This window comes from Ranitomeya variabilis, chromosome 1 (assembly GCF_051348905.1).
Source record: "Ranitomeya variabilis isolate aRanVar5 chromosome 1, aRanVar5.hap1, whole genome shotgun sequence".
NCBI classification, from domain to species: domain Eukaryota; kingdom Metazoa; phylum Chordata; class Amphibia; order Anura; family Dendrobatidae; genus Ranitomeya; species Ranitomeya variabilis.
Window position 1 is genome coordinate 2,043,358 of NC_135232.1, and position 15,840 is coordinate 2,059,197.

At 51.7% G+C, this 15,840-nt stretch overlaps 1 protein-coding gene across 1 annotated transcript in view; it reads right to left on the minus strand.

Annotated features, from left to right (window-relative positions):
• Window positions 1-15,840, minus strand: part of LOC143801430 (uncharacterized) — a 977,383-nt gene that overhangs the window by 28,962 nt on the left and 932,581 nt on the right. Inside the window, exon 15 of the mRNA XM_077281248.1 lies at window positions 3,087-3,166. Within this exon, the coding sequence (XP_077137363.1) occupies window positions 3,087-3,166 (80 nt within the window). The remainder of the gene's footprint in view (window positions 1-3,086; window positions 3,167-15,840) is intronic.

A 15,840-nucleotide genomic window follows, 5' to 3' on the forward strand; every position in this document is an offset into this window, starting at 1 on the left:
TCACGACCTTTTTCTCTCTCACAAGCTTGCCTTCCTCGGCCTCACAGAAACATGGCTAACACTCTCTGACACCGCCTCCCCTGCTGCGCTGTGTTACGGTGGCCTCCACTTCACCCACACCTCTCGCCCCGGCAACAGACATGGTGGAGGAGTGGGCTTCTCCTTTCTTCAAACTGCACCTTTAACCCAATCCCACTTCTACCCTCCCTTATCCTCCCCTCTTTTGAAGTCCACTCTGTCCGCATCTACTCTCCCTCCAATCTCCAAGTGGCCGTCATATACCGACCTCCAGGCCCGGCCACTGCCTTTATTGACCAATTCTCCACCTGGCTCCTTCACTTTCTGTCTGTTGAAATTCCCACCATCATCATGGGTGACTTCAACATCCCCACTGATACCGTTCAGTCAACAGCCTCCAAACTTCAGTCCCTTACTTCATCTTTTGGACTTACTCAGTGGTCCTTCCCACCCACCCACACAGACGGACATACACTGGACCTGGTCTTCACCATCTTTGCTCTCTATCTAACTTCACCAACTCCCCTCTCCCTCTATCCGACCACCATCTGCTCACCTTCTCAACCCTGTCCTCCTCACCGGTCACCCATGTCCAGCAACATGCACACCCCTGCAGAAACCTCGCACATCTAGACACCCACACACTCTCTGACTCTATCCTACCACTGGCATCCATATCCTCACTCCACGACACAGACACTGCCGCTGCTTTCTACAATGCCACTCTCCCTTCAGCTATTGACACGGTCGCGCCTCTCGTTCATGGCAGAGTGAGATGTATCAATAGACCACCCTGGCACAATAACACCACTAAAAAGCTCCGGCAAGTGTCCAGGGTTGCAGAGCGGCATTGGAAGAAAACAAATTCGCAAGACGACTTCACTGCATTCAAACAGGCAACACTCGCTTTCAAATCTGCTCTCACCTCTGCTAAACAGGCGACTTCACAACCCTTGTATCATCCCTGTCCTACAACCCCAAACAGTTATTCAAAACCTTTAACTCCCTTCCCCGCCCACCACTGCCCCCTCCAACCTCCCTCATCTCTGCTGAGGACTTTGCCACACACTTTAAAAATAAGATCGACCAGACAAGGCAAGTCTTCATTGTCCAAACACCACAACCCCTTTGTATACCAGACCAATGCCCAAACCTCATAACCTCCCTATCCAACATCACTGAAGGGGGGCTTAATTGTCTCCTCTCTAAATCGCACCTCACCTAAATCGCACCTGTGCGCTCGACCACATCCCATCCCACCTCCTCCCCAACCTCACCACCACACATATCCCATCCCTAACCCACCTGTTCAACCTATCACTAACTTCTAGCACCTTCCTTTCTGCGTTCAAACATGCCACAATCACGCCTATCCTTAAAAAGCCAACCCTCGATCCAACTGCTATGTCCAGCTATCGCCCCATATCGCTGCTTCCATTCGCTTCCAAACTCCTGGAGCAGCACGTCCACGCTGAACTTTCCTCCCACCTCTCATTTAACTTGCTCTTTGATAATCTACCATCTGGTTTCCGCCCCATCACTCAACGGAAACAGCCCTGACCAAAATTACTAACGACCTACTTACAGCCGAAGCTAATGGGCAATACTCTGTACTCCTCCTTCTAGACCTGTCCTCTGCTTTCGACCACTGCCTCCTACTACAGATCCTCTCCTCCTTGGCATCAAAGACCTCAACCTATCCTGGATCTCCTCATACCTTTCCAACCGCACGTTCAGCGTCTTCCATACTACCTCCTCATCCCAACTTCTCTCTGTTGCAGTCCCCCAAGGCTCTGATCTTGGACCCCTACTCTTCTCAATCTATACACTTGGCCTGGGACAACTCAAAGTCCCATGGATTCCAGTACCACCTTTATGCTGATGACACTCAGATCTACCTTTCTGGCCCAGACGTCACCGCTCTGCTGTCCAGAATCCCAGAGTGCCTATCAGCCATATCCTCCTTCTCCTCTCGCTTCCTCAAGCTCAATGTGGACAAATCTGAACTCATCATCTTTCCTCCATCCCACAGATCTTCCTTACCTGACCTATCTATCGCAATCAATGACATCATGCTTTCCCCTGTACCGGAAGTCCGCTGCCTCGGAGTAACCCTGGACTCTGCCCTGTCCTTCAAACCACACATCCAAGCTCTGTCCACCTCCTGTCGCCTCCAGCTCAAAAATACCTCCAGAATCCGTCCTTTCCTCAACTCACAATCTACTAAAATGCTTGTGCATGCCCTCATCATCTCCCGACTTGACTACTGCAACATCCTTTTCTGTGGCCTCCCTGCTAACACCCTTGCACCTCTCCAGGCCATACTTAACTCTGCTGCCCGACTAATTCATCTCTCTCCTCACTACTCCTCCGCTTCCCCCCTCTGCAAATCTCTTCACTGGCTCCCATTCCCTCAGCGTATCCAGTTCAAATTACTAATACTGACCTACAAAGCCATCCATAACCTGTCTCCTCCATATATCTCTGACCTAATCTCCCGATATCTTCCCTCACGTAATCTCCGGTCCTCCCAAGACCTCCTCCTCTCCTCCACACTTATCCGCTCCTCACCCAATCACCCCCAAGACTTCTCCAGAATATCCCCCATCCTCTGGAACTCTCTGCCCCAACACGTCCGACTATTAACCACATTCGGATCCTTCAGACGGAACCTGAAAACCCATCTCTTCAGGAAAGCCTACAGCCTGGACTGACCCCGCTGCCTCTTCACCACTACCGGAGCTACCGCCTCACCAACACCGGGGCTCCTGCAACCCTCAACTTGCTGTCTCCTTCCCCACCATCCTGTAGAATGTAAGCCCGCAAGGGCAGGGTCCTCGCCCCTCTGTATCAGTCCGTCATTGTTAGTTTACTGTAAGTGATATCTGTAATTTGTATGTAACCCCGTCTCATGTACAGCACCATGGAATCAATGGTGCTATATAAATAAATAAATAATAATAATAAAAAAATAAATAAAAGAAACCAGCAAAATCAGTGACATCTATGACCTCGATCAGAAATGTCCCCCCATATACAGATCCGGTACAGGGCTCAGCGCCGTCTACCTGATGATCCTCCTCCGGACAGTCCGGGGGACACAGAGGACGGGGACATCTCTCTGGTGGATTTCTCCTCCTGGATCCATCTGTAGAAGACACAAAGTGATGGAATAGATTGTGACATGTGATGATGGGAGTAGTAGTAGGCGACCACAGAACAGAAATATCTGTGGCTGCATCACTAATAGCAACCGACCAACGCTGAAGAGACAATCTGATGTCAGGGGAAGGTTTCCTCTCACCTCGTGGTGTAAGAGGCCGGAGCTCCTCCATCATCACGTCCTGGTACCGATCCTGGTGTCCTTCTAGATACTCCCACTCCTCCATGGAGAGATAGACAGCGACGTCCTGACACCTTATAGGAACCTGACAACAACCACACCTCATCACCCAGAATCCTCCAGTGCTGTATGATGTCCCAGCAGTCACCTCTCCTCTCAGCACCCAGAATCCTCCAGTCCTGTATAATGTCCCAGCAGTCGCCTCTCCCCTCATCACCCAGAATCCTCCAGTGCTGTATAATGTCCCAGCAGTCACCTCTCCGCTCATCACCCAGAATCCTCCAGTCCTGAATATCCCAGCAGTCACCTCTCCGCTCAGCACCCAGAATCCTCCAGTGCTGTATAATGTCCCAGCAGTCACCTCTCCGCTCAGCACCCAGAATCTTCCAGTGCTGTATAATGTCCCAGCAGTCACCTCTCCGCTCATCACCCAGAATCCTCCAGTGCTGTCCTGTATAATGTCACAGCAGTCACCTCTCTGCTCATCACCCAGAATCCTCCAGTGCTGTCCTGTATAATGTCCCAGCAGTCACCTCTCCAGTCATCACCCAGAATCCTCCAGTGCCGTCCTGTATAATGTCCCAGCAGTCACCTCTCCGCTCATCACCCAGAATCCTCCAGTCCTGTATAATGTCCCAGCAGTCACCTCTCCGCTCATCACCCAGAATCCTCCAGTGCTGTATAATGTCCCAGCAGTCATCTCTCCGCTCATCACCCAGAATCCTCCAGTCCTGTATAATGTCCCAGCAGTCACCTCTCCGCTCATCACCCAGAATCCTCCAGTGCTGTATAATGTCCCAGCAGTCATCTCTCCGCTCATCACCCAGAATCCTCCAGTGCCGTCCTGTATAATGTCCCAGCAGTCACCTCTCCGCTCATCACCCAGAATCCTCCAGTCCTGTACAATGTCCCATCAGTCACCTCTCCGCTCATCACCCAGAATCCTCCAGTCCTGTATAATGTCCCAGCAGTCACCTCTCCGCTCATCACTCAGAATCCTCCAGTGCTGTATAATGTCCCACCAGTCCTCTCCGCTCATCACCCAGAATCCTCCAGTGCCATCCTGCATAATGTCCCAGCAGTCACCTCTCCCCTCATCACCCAGAATCATCCAGTGCTGTATAATATCCCAGCAGTCACCTCTCCGCTCATCACCCAGAATCCTCCAGTGCTGTATAATGTCCCAGCAGTCACCTCTCCGCTCATCACCCAGAACCCTCCAGTCCTGTATAATGTCCCAGCAGTCACCTCTCCGGTCATCACCCAGAATCCTCCAGTCCTGTATAATGTCCCAGCAGTCACCTCTCCTGTCATCACCCAGAATCCTCCAGTCCTGTATAATGTCCCAGCAGTCAACTCTCCGCTCATCACCCAGAATCCTCCAGTCCTGTATAATGTCCCAGCAGTCACCTCTCCGCTCATCACCCAGAATCCTCCAGTCCTATATAATGTACCAGCAGTCACCTCTCCCCTCATCACCCAGAATCATCCAGTGCTGTATAATATCCCAGCAGTCACCTCTCCGCTCATCACCCAGAATCCTCCAGTCCTGTATAATGTCCCAGCAGTCACCTCTCCGCTCATCACCCAGAATCCTCCAGTCCTGTATAATTTCCCAGCAGTCACCTCTCCGCTCATCACCCAGAATCCTCCAGTCCTGTATAATGTCCCAGCACTCACCTCTCCGCTCATCACCCAGAATCCTCCAGTGCTGTCCTGTATAATGTCCCAGCAGTCACCTCTCCACTCATCACCCAGAATCCTCCAGTCCTGTATAATTTCACAGCAGTCACCTCTCCGCTCATCACCCAGAATCCTCCAGGTCTGTATAATGTCCCAGCAGTCACCTCTCCCCTCATCACCCAGAATCCTCCAGTCCTGTATAACGTCCCAGCAGTCACCTCTCCGCTCATCACCCAGAATCCTCCATTGCTGTCCTGTATAAAGTCCCAGAAGTCACCTCTCCGCTCATCACCCAGAATCCTCCAGTCCTGTATAATTTCCCAGCAGTCACCTCTCCGCTCACCACCCAGAATCCTCCAGTCCTGTATAATTTCCCAGCAGTCACCTCTCCGCTCATCACCCAGAATCCTCCAGTCCTGTATAATGTCCCAGCAGTCACCTCTCCCCTCATCACCCAGAATCCTCCAGTGCAGTATAATATCCCACCAGTCACCTCTCCGCTCATCACCCAGAATCCTCCAGTGCTGTCCTGTATAATGTCCCAGCAGTCACCTCTCCGCTCATCACCCAGAATGCTCCAGTCCTGTATAATTTCCCAGCAGTCACCTCTCCCCTCATCACCCAGAATCCTCCAGTCCTGTATAACGTCCCAGCCGTCACCTCTCCGCTCATCACCCAGAATCCTCCAGTGCTGTCCTGTATAATGTCCCAGCAGTCACCTCTCCGCTCATCACCCAGAATCCTCCAGTGCTGTATAATGTCCCAGCAGTCACCTCTCCGCTCATCACCCAGAATCCTCCAGTGCTGTCCTGTATAATGTCCCAGCAGTCACCTCTCCGCTCATCACCCAGAATCCTCCAGCCCTGTATAATGTCCCAGCAGTCGCCTCTCCCCTCATCACCCAGAATCCTCAAGTGCTGTATAATGTCCCAGCAGTCACCTCTCAGCTCATCACCCACAATCCTCCAGTCCTGTATAATGTCCCAGCAGTCACCTCTCCGCTCATCACCCAGAATCCTCCAGTCCTGTATAATGTCCCAGCAGTCACCTCTCCCCTCATCACCCAGAATCCTCCAGCCTTGTATAATGTCCCAGCAGTCACCTCTCCGCTCATCACCCAGAATCCTCCAGTGCTGTACAATATCCCAGCAGTCACCTCTCCGCTCATCACCCAGAATCCTCCAGTCCTGTATAATGTCCCAGCAGTCACCTCTCCCCTCATCACCCAGAATCCTCCAGTGCTGTATAATGTCCCAGCAGTCACCTCTCCGCTCATCACCCAGAATCCTCCAGTGCTGTATAATGTCCCAGCAGTCACCTCTCCGCTCATCACCCAGAATCCTCCAGTCCTGTATAATCTCCCAGCAGTCACCTCTCCGCTCATCACCCAGAATCCTCCAGTGCTGTATAATATCCCAGCAGTCACCTCTCCGCTCATCACCCAGAATCCTCCAGTCCTGTATAATGTCCCAGCAGTCATCTCTCCGCTCATCACCCAGAATCCTCCAGTCCTGTATAATGTCCCAGCAGTCACCTCTCCGCTCATCACCCAGAATCCTCCAGTGCTGTATAATGTCCCAGCAGTCACCTCTCCGCTCATCACCCAGAATCCTCCAGTCCTGTATAATGTCCCAGCAGTCACCTCTCCGCTCATCACCCAGAATCCTCCAGTGCTGTATAATGTCCCAGCAGTCCTCTCCGCTCATCACCCAGAATCCTCCAGTGCCATCCTGTATAATGTCCCAGCAGTCACCTCTCCGCTCATCACCCAGAATCCTCCAGTGCTGTATAATGTCCCAGCAGTCACCTCTCCGCTCATCACCCAGAATCCTCCAGTCCTGTATAATGTCCCAGCAGTCACCTCTCCCCTCATCACCCAGAATCATCCAGTGCTGTATAATATCCCAGCATTCACCTCTCCGCTCATCACCCAGAATCCTCCAGTCCTGTATAATTTCCCAGCAGTCACCTCTCCGCTCATCACCCAGAATCCTCCAGTGCTGTATAATGTCCCAGCAGTCACCTCTCCGCTCATCACCCAGAATCCTCCAGTGCTGTATAATGTCCCAGCAGTCCTCTCCGCTCATCACCCAGAATCCTCCAGTGCCATCCTGTATAATGTCCCAGCAGTCACCTCTCCGCTCATCACCCAGAATCCTCCAGTGCTGTATAATGTCCCAGCAGTCACCTCTCCGCTCATCACCCAGAATCCTCCAGTCCTGTATAATGTCCCAGCAGTCACCTCTCCCCTCATCACCCAGAATCATCCAGTGCTGTATAATATCCCAGCAGTCACCTCTCCGCTCATCACCCAGAATCCTCCAGTCCTGTATAATGTCCCAGCAGTCACCTCTCCGCTCATCACCCAGAATCCTCCAGTGCTGTATAATGTCCCAGCAGTCACCTCTCCGCTCATCACCCAGAACCCTCCAGTCCTGTATAATGTCCCAGCAGTCACCTCTCCGGTCATCACCCAGAATCCTCCAGTCCTGTATAATGTCCCAGCAGTCACCTCTCCTGTCATCACCCAGAATCCTCCAGTCCTGTATAATGTCCCAGCAGTCACCTCTCCGCTCATCACCCAGAATCCTCCAGTGCCGTCCTGTATAATGTCCCAGCAGTCAACTCTCCGCTCATCACCCAGAATCCTCCAATTCTGTATAATGTCCCAGCAGTCACCTCTCCGCTCATCACCCAGAATCCTCCAGTGCTGTATAATGTCCCAGCAGTCACCTCCTCGCTCATCACCCAGAATCCTCCAGTGCTGTATAATGTCCCAGCAGTCACCTCTCCGCTCATCACCCAGAATCCTCCAGTCCTGTATAATCTCCCAGCAGTCACCTCTCCGCTCATCACCCAGAATCCTCCAGTGCTGTATAATGTCCCAGCAGTCACCTCTCCGCTCATCACCCAGAATCCTCCAGTGCTGTGTAATTTCCCAGCAGTCACCTCTCCGCTCATCTCCCAGAATCCTCCAGTCCTGTATAGTGTCCCAGCAGTCACCTCTCCGCTCATCACCCAGAATCCTCCAGTGCCGTCCTGTATAATGTCCCAGCAGTCACCTCTCCGCTCATCACCCAGAATCCTCCAGTGCCGTCCTGTATAATGTCCCAGCAGTCACCTCTCCGCTTATCACCCAGAATCCTCCAGTGCTGTATAATGTCCCAGCAGTCACCTCTCCGCTCATCACCCAGAATCCTCCAGTCCTGTATAATGTCCCAGCAGTCACCTCTCCGCTCATCACCCAGAATCCTCAAGTGCTGTATAATGTCCCAGCAGTCACCTCTCCGCTCATCACCCAGAATCCTCCAGTGCTGTATAATGTCCCAGCAGTCACCTCTCCGCTCATCACCCAGAATCCTCCAGTGCTGTATAATGTCCCAGCAGTCACCTCTCCGTTCATCACCCAGAATCCTCCAGTGCTGTATAATGTCCCAGCAGTCACCTCTCCGCTCATCACCCAGAATCCTCAAGTGCTGTATAATGTCCCAGCAGTCACCTCTCCGCTCATCACCCAGAATCCTCCAGTGCCGTCCTGTATAATGTCCCAGCAGTCACCTCTCCGCTCATCACCCAGAATCCTCAAGTGCTGTATAATGTCCCAGCAGTCACCTCTCCGCTCATCACCCAGAATCCTCCAGTGCTGTATAATGTCCCAGCAGTCACCTCTCCGCTCATCACCCAGAATCCTCCAGTGCTGTATAATGTCCCAGCAGTCACCTCTCCGTTCATCACCCAGAATCCTCCAGTGCCGTCCTGTATAATGTCCCAGCAGTCACCTCTCCGCTCATCACCCAGAATCCTCCAGTGCCGTCCTGTATAATGTCCCAGCAGTCACCTCTCCGCTTATCACCCAGAATCCTCCAGTGCTGTATAATGTCCCAGCAGTCACCTCTCCGCTCATCACCCAGAATCCTCCAGTCCTGTGTAATGTCCCAGCAGTCACCTCTCCGCTCATCACCCAGAATCCTCCAGTGCTGTATAATGTCCCAGCAGTCACCTCTCCGCTCATCACCCAGAATCCTCCAGTGCTGTATAATGTCCCAGCAGTCACCTCTCCGTTCATCACCCAGAATCCTCCAGTGCTGTATAATGTCCCAGCAGTCACCTCTCCGCTCAGCAGCTCAATCATCTTGTTGCTGAGCTCCAGGATCTTCTTGTTCCTCTCATGTAGCAGGGAGTGCGGGGGAGGCTCTGTGATGGGGCCCGGGCTCCGCCCTCCTGACTCCTGGAGATGGATGATGGGAGTCACACCGTCCCCCGGTGTCTTCCTCACTATTGTGTAATCCTGTGTATGGAGAGAGACACTTATGGAGAAGATTCCTTCCCGACTCCAGATCTGACAATCAGTAGAAATCCCGGGATCAATAACCGTCTCCAGTAATCTGGGGCCATAACCGGGAATATTATTCCCCTCCGGACAGACATCCCGGCCCCTGTACAGCTCTTACAGGGAATCCCCATGACAACTCCTCCGGGCAGAGAGCTGCACACAATCACTGCTCTTACAGGAGAGAATCCCTCTCTCTATTCTGGATTTCCTCCTCCCGATGTCGGACTTGTCACAGAACACAATAAAGCTGATAGAAATGTAGAGGAGTTACCTCTCCGCTCAGCAGGGAGATGATCTCCAGGGCGAAGAGGAATAATCTTCTGGTGGTCTCATCCCTGTCCTCGTCCATCCTCGGGGTCATTCAGGAGGAGGGATGAGCACTGGATCAGCGGGAGGGATCTCGTCCTGCCTGCGTCTTCATGATGAAGGAGAAGATGGAAATCACAGGGGACAATAGAACGACAATCACTAAATTCTGCCAAATATCAACATTTATCAGGAAGAATCTGGAGGAAAAGCCACAAAACTCCACTGTGGCCTCCTCCGCCGATCTGACCGCTCATTATCAGCCTCGTAGGCAGAAGACGGTCACCGTGGTAACTACACCGCCAGTATAGGACGGTCACCGTGGTAACCACCTCCAGCTGAGGACGGTCAACGTGGTAACTACCGCTAGTGGGGGACAGTCACCATGGTAACTACACCGCCAGCAGAGGTCGGTCACCATGGTAACTACACCGCCAGCAGAGGTCGGTCACCATGGTAACTACACCGCCAGAGAGGGACGGTCACCGCGGTAACTACACTGCCAGCGGAGGCTGTGAGATGAGGAGGTGCTGTACATCCCTGTGGCTATAGTCCCTTCCAAGGAGAGCTACCGTATTTTTCTGACTATAAGATGCACTTTTTTCCTCCCAAAATGTGGAGAAAAATGTGGAGTTCGTCTTACAGTCCGGATATACCGGCTCTGGCTGTGGTAAGGAGGTAGGGAGCGGTTTTGGCAGAGCAGAGGGTCACAGAGGCAGGAGCCAGCGGATGCGGCTAACTCCTGTGCCCACTGCTAAAGAGAAATAAATATTCACTGCATTTCATGCCCATGGGCGTGGAGGGCAACGAATATTCATTTCTTCTTGGCATCCTGGTATGATTGGTCTAATCCCGGTCCTGGCATGCATGGCCCCATCAGAAAAGATTAAAAAAAAACAAAAAACAAAACAACCATTACACTTACCTTCCCGGCGCTCCCTCGCAGCGTCCTGCTCCGGTGCCAGAAGCTACTTAATGCTTGTAATGGCAAGGACGTGACCGCCGGCAGCAGCAGGAAGGCTCCGGCTGACACTGCGCGCTACTGAAGAGCAATGAATACTCACTGCTCTCTGTGATGAACAGTCCCAGGGAGTATTCCGGCAGCTCTGCCTGTGAGGAGCGCATGGCAGGGACGTGACCGCCGGCAGCAGCAGCAGGAAGGCTCCGGCTGACACTCCGCGCTACTGAAGAGCAATGAATACTCACAGCTCTCTGTGATGAACAGTCCCAGGGAGTATTCCGGCAGCTCTGCCTGTGAGGAGCGCATGGCAGGGACATGACCGCCGGCAGCAGCAGGAAGGCTCTGGCTGACACTGCGCGCTACTGAAGAGCAATGAATACTCACTGCTCTCTGCGATGAACAGTCTCAGGGAGTATTCCGGCAGCTCTGCCTGTGAGGAGCGCATGGCAGGGACGTGACCGCCGCCAGCAGCAGCAGGAAGGCTCCGGCTGACACTCCACGCTACTGAAGAGCAATGAATACTCACAGCTCTGTGCGATGAACAGTCCCAGGGAGTATTCCGGCAGCTCTGGCTGTGAGGAGCGCATGGCAGGGACGTGACGGCCGGCAGCAGCAGGAAGGCTCTGGCTGACACTGCGCGCTACTGAAGAGCAATGAATACTCACTGCTCTCTGTGATGAACAGTCCCAGGGAGTATTCCGGCAGCTCTGCTTGTGAGTAGCGCATGGCAGGGACGTGACCGCCGGCAGCAGCAGGAAGGCTCCGTCTGACACTGCGCGCTACTGAAGAGCAATGAATACTCACTGCTCTCTGTGATGAACAGTCCCAGGGAGTATTCCGGCAGCTGTGCTCTGCCTGTGAGGAGCGCATGGCAGGGACGTGACCGCCGGCAGCAGCAGCAGGAAGGCTCCGGCTGACACTGCGCGCTACTGAAGAGCAATGAATACTCACTGCTCTCTGCGATGAACAGTCCCAGGGAGTATTCCGGCAGCTGTGCTCTGCTTGTGAGTAGCGCATGGCAGGGACGTGACCGCCGGCAGCAGCAGGAAGGCTCCGGGCTGACAATCCGCGCTACTGAAGAGCAATGAATAGTCCCAGGGAGTATTCCGGCAGCTCTGCCTGTGAGGAGCGCATGGCAGGGACGTGACCGCCGGCAGCAGCAGCAGGAAGGCTCCGGCTGACACTCCGCGCTACTGAAGAGCAATGAATACTCACAGCTCTCTGCGATGAACAGTCCCAGGGAGTATTCCAGCAGCTCTGCCTGTGAGGAGCGCATGGCAGGGGTGTGACCGCCGGCAGCAGCAGGAAGGCTCCGTCTGACACTGCGCGCTACTGAAGAGCAATGAATACTCACTGCTCTCTGCGATGAACAGTCCCAGGGAGTATTCCGGCAGCTGTGCTCTGCTTGTGAGGAGCGCATGGCAGGGACGTGACCGCCGGCAACAGCAGGAAGGCTCTGGCTGACACTGCGCGCTACTGAAGAGCAAAGAATACTCACTGCTCTCTGCGATGAACAGTCCCAGGGAGTATTCCGGCAGCTCTGCCTGTGAGGAGCGCATGGCAGGGACGTGACCGCCGGCAGCAGCAGGAAGGCTCCGGCTGACACTGCGCGCTACTGAAGAGCAATGAATACTCACAGCTCTCTGCGATTAACAGTCCCAGGGAGTATTCTGGTAGCTCTGCCTGTGAGGAGCGCATGGCAGGGACGTGACCGCCGGCGGCAGCAGGAAGGCTCTGGCTGACACTGCGCGCTACTGAAGAGCAATGAATACTCACTGCTCTCTGCGATCAACAGTCACAGGGAGTATTCCGGCAGCTCTGCCAGTGAGGAGCGCATGGCAGGGACGTGACCGCCGGCAGCAGCAGGAAGGCTCCGGAGGACACTGCGCACTACTATTGTGAAGAGAAAGTTGAGAGACGCAAGACCCAACACTCTGGATGAGCTTAAGGCCGCTATTGAAGCATCCTGGGCCTCCATAACATCTCAGCAGTGTCACAGGCTGATTGCCTCCATGCCACATTGAAGCAGTCATTTCTGCCAAAGGATTCCCGACCAAGTATTGAGTGCATAACTGAACATTATTATTTGATGGTTTTTTTGTTTGGTATTAAAAAACACTTTTATTTGATTGGTCGGGTGAAATATGCTAATTTATTGAGACAGGTTTTTTTGGGTTATCAGGAGTTGTATGCCAAAATCATCAGTATTAAAACAATAAAAGACCTGACAAATTTCAGTTGGTGGATAATGAATCTATAATATATGAAAGTTTAATTGTAATCATTACATTATGGTAAATAATGAAATTTAACACTATATGCTAATTTTTTGAGAAGGACCTGTATTTGCGCTATGCATATTGGTACACCTGGCTTCTATATGTAAAGTAGCTAATATTTGGTTCTTTTATCAATATTGGTGCATATTTTGTAACGGTAATGGTCCCAGTCTTGGGCTCGCGCGCGCGCATCCTAACCTGGGCCATCTTGGGACACCCTGCGCCCATATTCTAAAGCGCTGTGGTTTACTACCTGTTTGCATTCTTGTTGTCGTTCGCGCATGCGCACTTATACTTGCGCCGTCCATTTTGGTACATCTGGCTTCTATATGTGAAGCAGTTAATTTTTGGTTCTTTCATCAATATTGATGCATATTTTCTGACTGTAATGGTCCCAGTCTTGGGCTCGCGCGTGCGCATCCTAATCTGTGCCATCTTGGCACACCCTGCGCCTATACTCTAAAGCGCTGCGGTTCACTACCTATTTGCATTCTTGTTGCCGTTCGCGCGTGCGCACTTATACTTGCGCCGTCCATATTGGTACACCCGGCGTCTAAGAGCTTAGAAGCCTATGCACGGTATCCGGTTATATTCCTGTCACTTCCGGGTCCCCGCTGTTTGGACATGCGCACTCAGTTAGCGCCGTCCATTTTTGTTGCACCCGGCGTTCTGCCTCCAGGCTCCCTCCAGGTATGGCGTCCTTAGCACATGTTTGCTATGTGCTTCCCCAGCTGTTTTCACTTAGGCCAATTATGTTTTTTGCATATAAAGCACCGCTTGAGTCTTCTACCCTCACCCCTGATGAAGCCACCCCTGTGGCGACACGCGTTGGGTCTCTGACCCCCCCCCTGGTCCCCTCTTTCTTCTTCCACACATACACAGCTTTGGGACAGGCTCCTTATGTGATCTCCTCTCACATGGGTAATTTGTCCATGGGACTTATAGCTTTATTTCTCTTTTGAGCTTTGTTACTGCGTTTATCATGATTTTTTGGGGGCATGCTACTATATGACTACTATAGGGAGGAAAATCCGGCTGGTCTTCCTTGTGTCTAGTACTGTACTAAGATTTGTTTTTGCTTTGTATTGGTGCACCTAACCTGTTGTTGGTATTACAGACTTGGTATGGCACTCATATTTAGTCATATTTAGCCATGCTATTATAGTACAGGTATACTGTGCACCCATTGAAAGCGTTGAATTACTGGTATAGGTAGCATTTGCCCTTAATTGTAATTGTTTCAAAGCTCATCTTATGTGGTCTGCTTTTTAGCATTTATATAGCCTTGTCATTCAGTACTATCCTGTTCACATGCTATTACTACCAACTGTGTATGTGGGGGTCCAGGGGGGCTTTACCTCTCATTGGGGTATGTTGTTATATGGTTTTTAAATGGTTTTATTCTAGTTTTGTGTGTTTTGGACTCAAATAAAATTTATATTTTTCTACTTTCTTGATCTTTAACATTGGATATTTACATTTAGGATGCTCCCCAATTGGTGGTGTTTCTTTTTTCTTTGTTTTCTTCAGTGTATAATTTGACACACCTTGGGTTGATTGCCCTTTATTTTATGATATATTATGGGTGGTGCCCTCCATTCCCTTTCAGTTCCATGGGTTAGTGGCAATACTATCATTGTATAACGCCCCTAAGGCCGCTACCTGCACTTTTAAGGTGCTCACCGAGAGGCCCATATCCAAGCCTTTCTGTAGGAACTCTAATATTTTGACTACTGGAACCCCATCTTGTAGTTTTATCCCGGAGGTGGACAGAAACTTTTTCCAAGTTTTACCATAGATTTTAGTTGTTATTGTCTTCCTACTTTTTAATAGTGTGGAGACTAAATTATCTGAGAATCCCCTTGCCCTTAGCAGTGACCTTTCAAGTTCCACGCTGTCAAGTGTAGATTTGCCGACTGAGGGTGGAACACCGGCCCCTGTGATAAGAGGTCCGGAAGGTCCGGAAGGACCCAGGGATCTGTGACCGATAGGATTCTCAGCCAGGAAAACCAGGCCCTTTTGGGCCAGAAGGGGGCTATTAGAATGATTCTCGCCCTGTCCTGTCTTATCTTCCGCAGAACTGCCGGTATAAGTATATGAGGGGGAAAGGCATATGTCAGACCGTGAGTCCAGGGAATCGAGAATGCATCCAGTGCTCGGGGGGTTCCCTCTGTGGTTTAGAGAGCAAAATTGTTTTACTTTTCTGTTCTCTATACTGGCAAAGAGGTCTATTACTGGTACCCCCCAGATTTTTGTGATCTGATCGAAGACCCTTTGGTTCAGAGCCCATTCCCCCTGTTTCAGCTGGGTACGGCTTAGGAAGTCTGCCTTTTTGTTCACTACGCCTCTTATGTGTAACGCCGAGAGGGATAGGAAGTGATGTTCGGCTAAGGTGAAGATTTGGGAAGTAGTTTTCATCAGGGCTTGGGATCTGGTCCCCCCCTGGTGGTTCAGGTAGGCCACTACTACTTGATTGTCCGAAAAAACTCGGACATGTTGTCCCCGTAGTTTGGGAAGAAAAATTGACAGAGCATGGCTCACTGCGCAAAGTTCTTTTTGATTTGAGGATACCTGGTACTCTTGATCTGTCCATACCCCCTGAGTAACACTGTTTCCCAGGTGAGCTCCCCACCCCGTGGGACTGGCATCCGTGGTAACTACTCGATGTGTATCTATCACCCACGGAACTCCCTTTGATAGATTGTTGGAATCTAGCCACCAGTCTAGGGAACGAATAGTGTCTGAACTTAGAGTCATGCGACCTTCTAGGTGTCCCCTCAGTGTAACCTGATTTTTCAGGACATCCCACTGGAGGTCTCTCGTGTGGATCTGAGCCCACTGTACTGCCGGGAGACAAGCAGAAAGGGACCCTAGTAGAGACATCGCTCCTCTTAAGGTCATATGAGGGTTTGAGCGA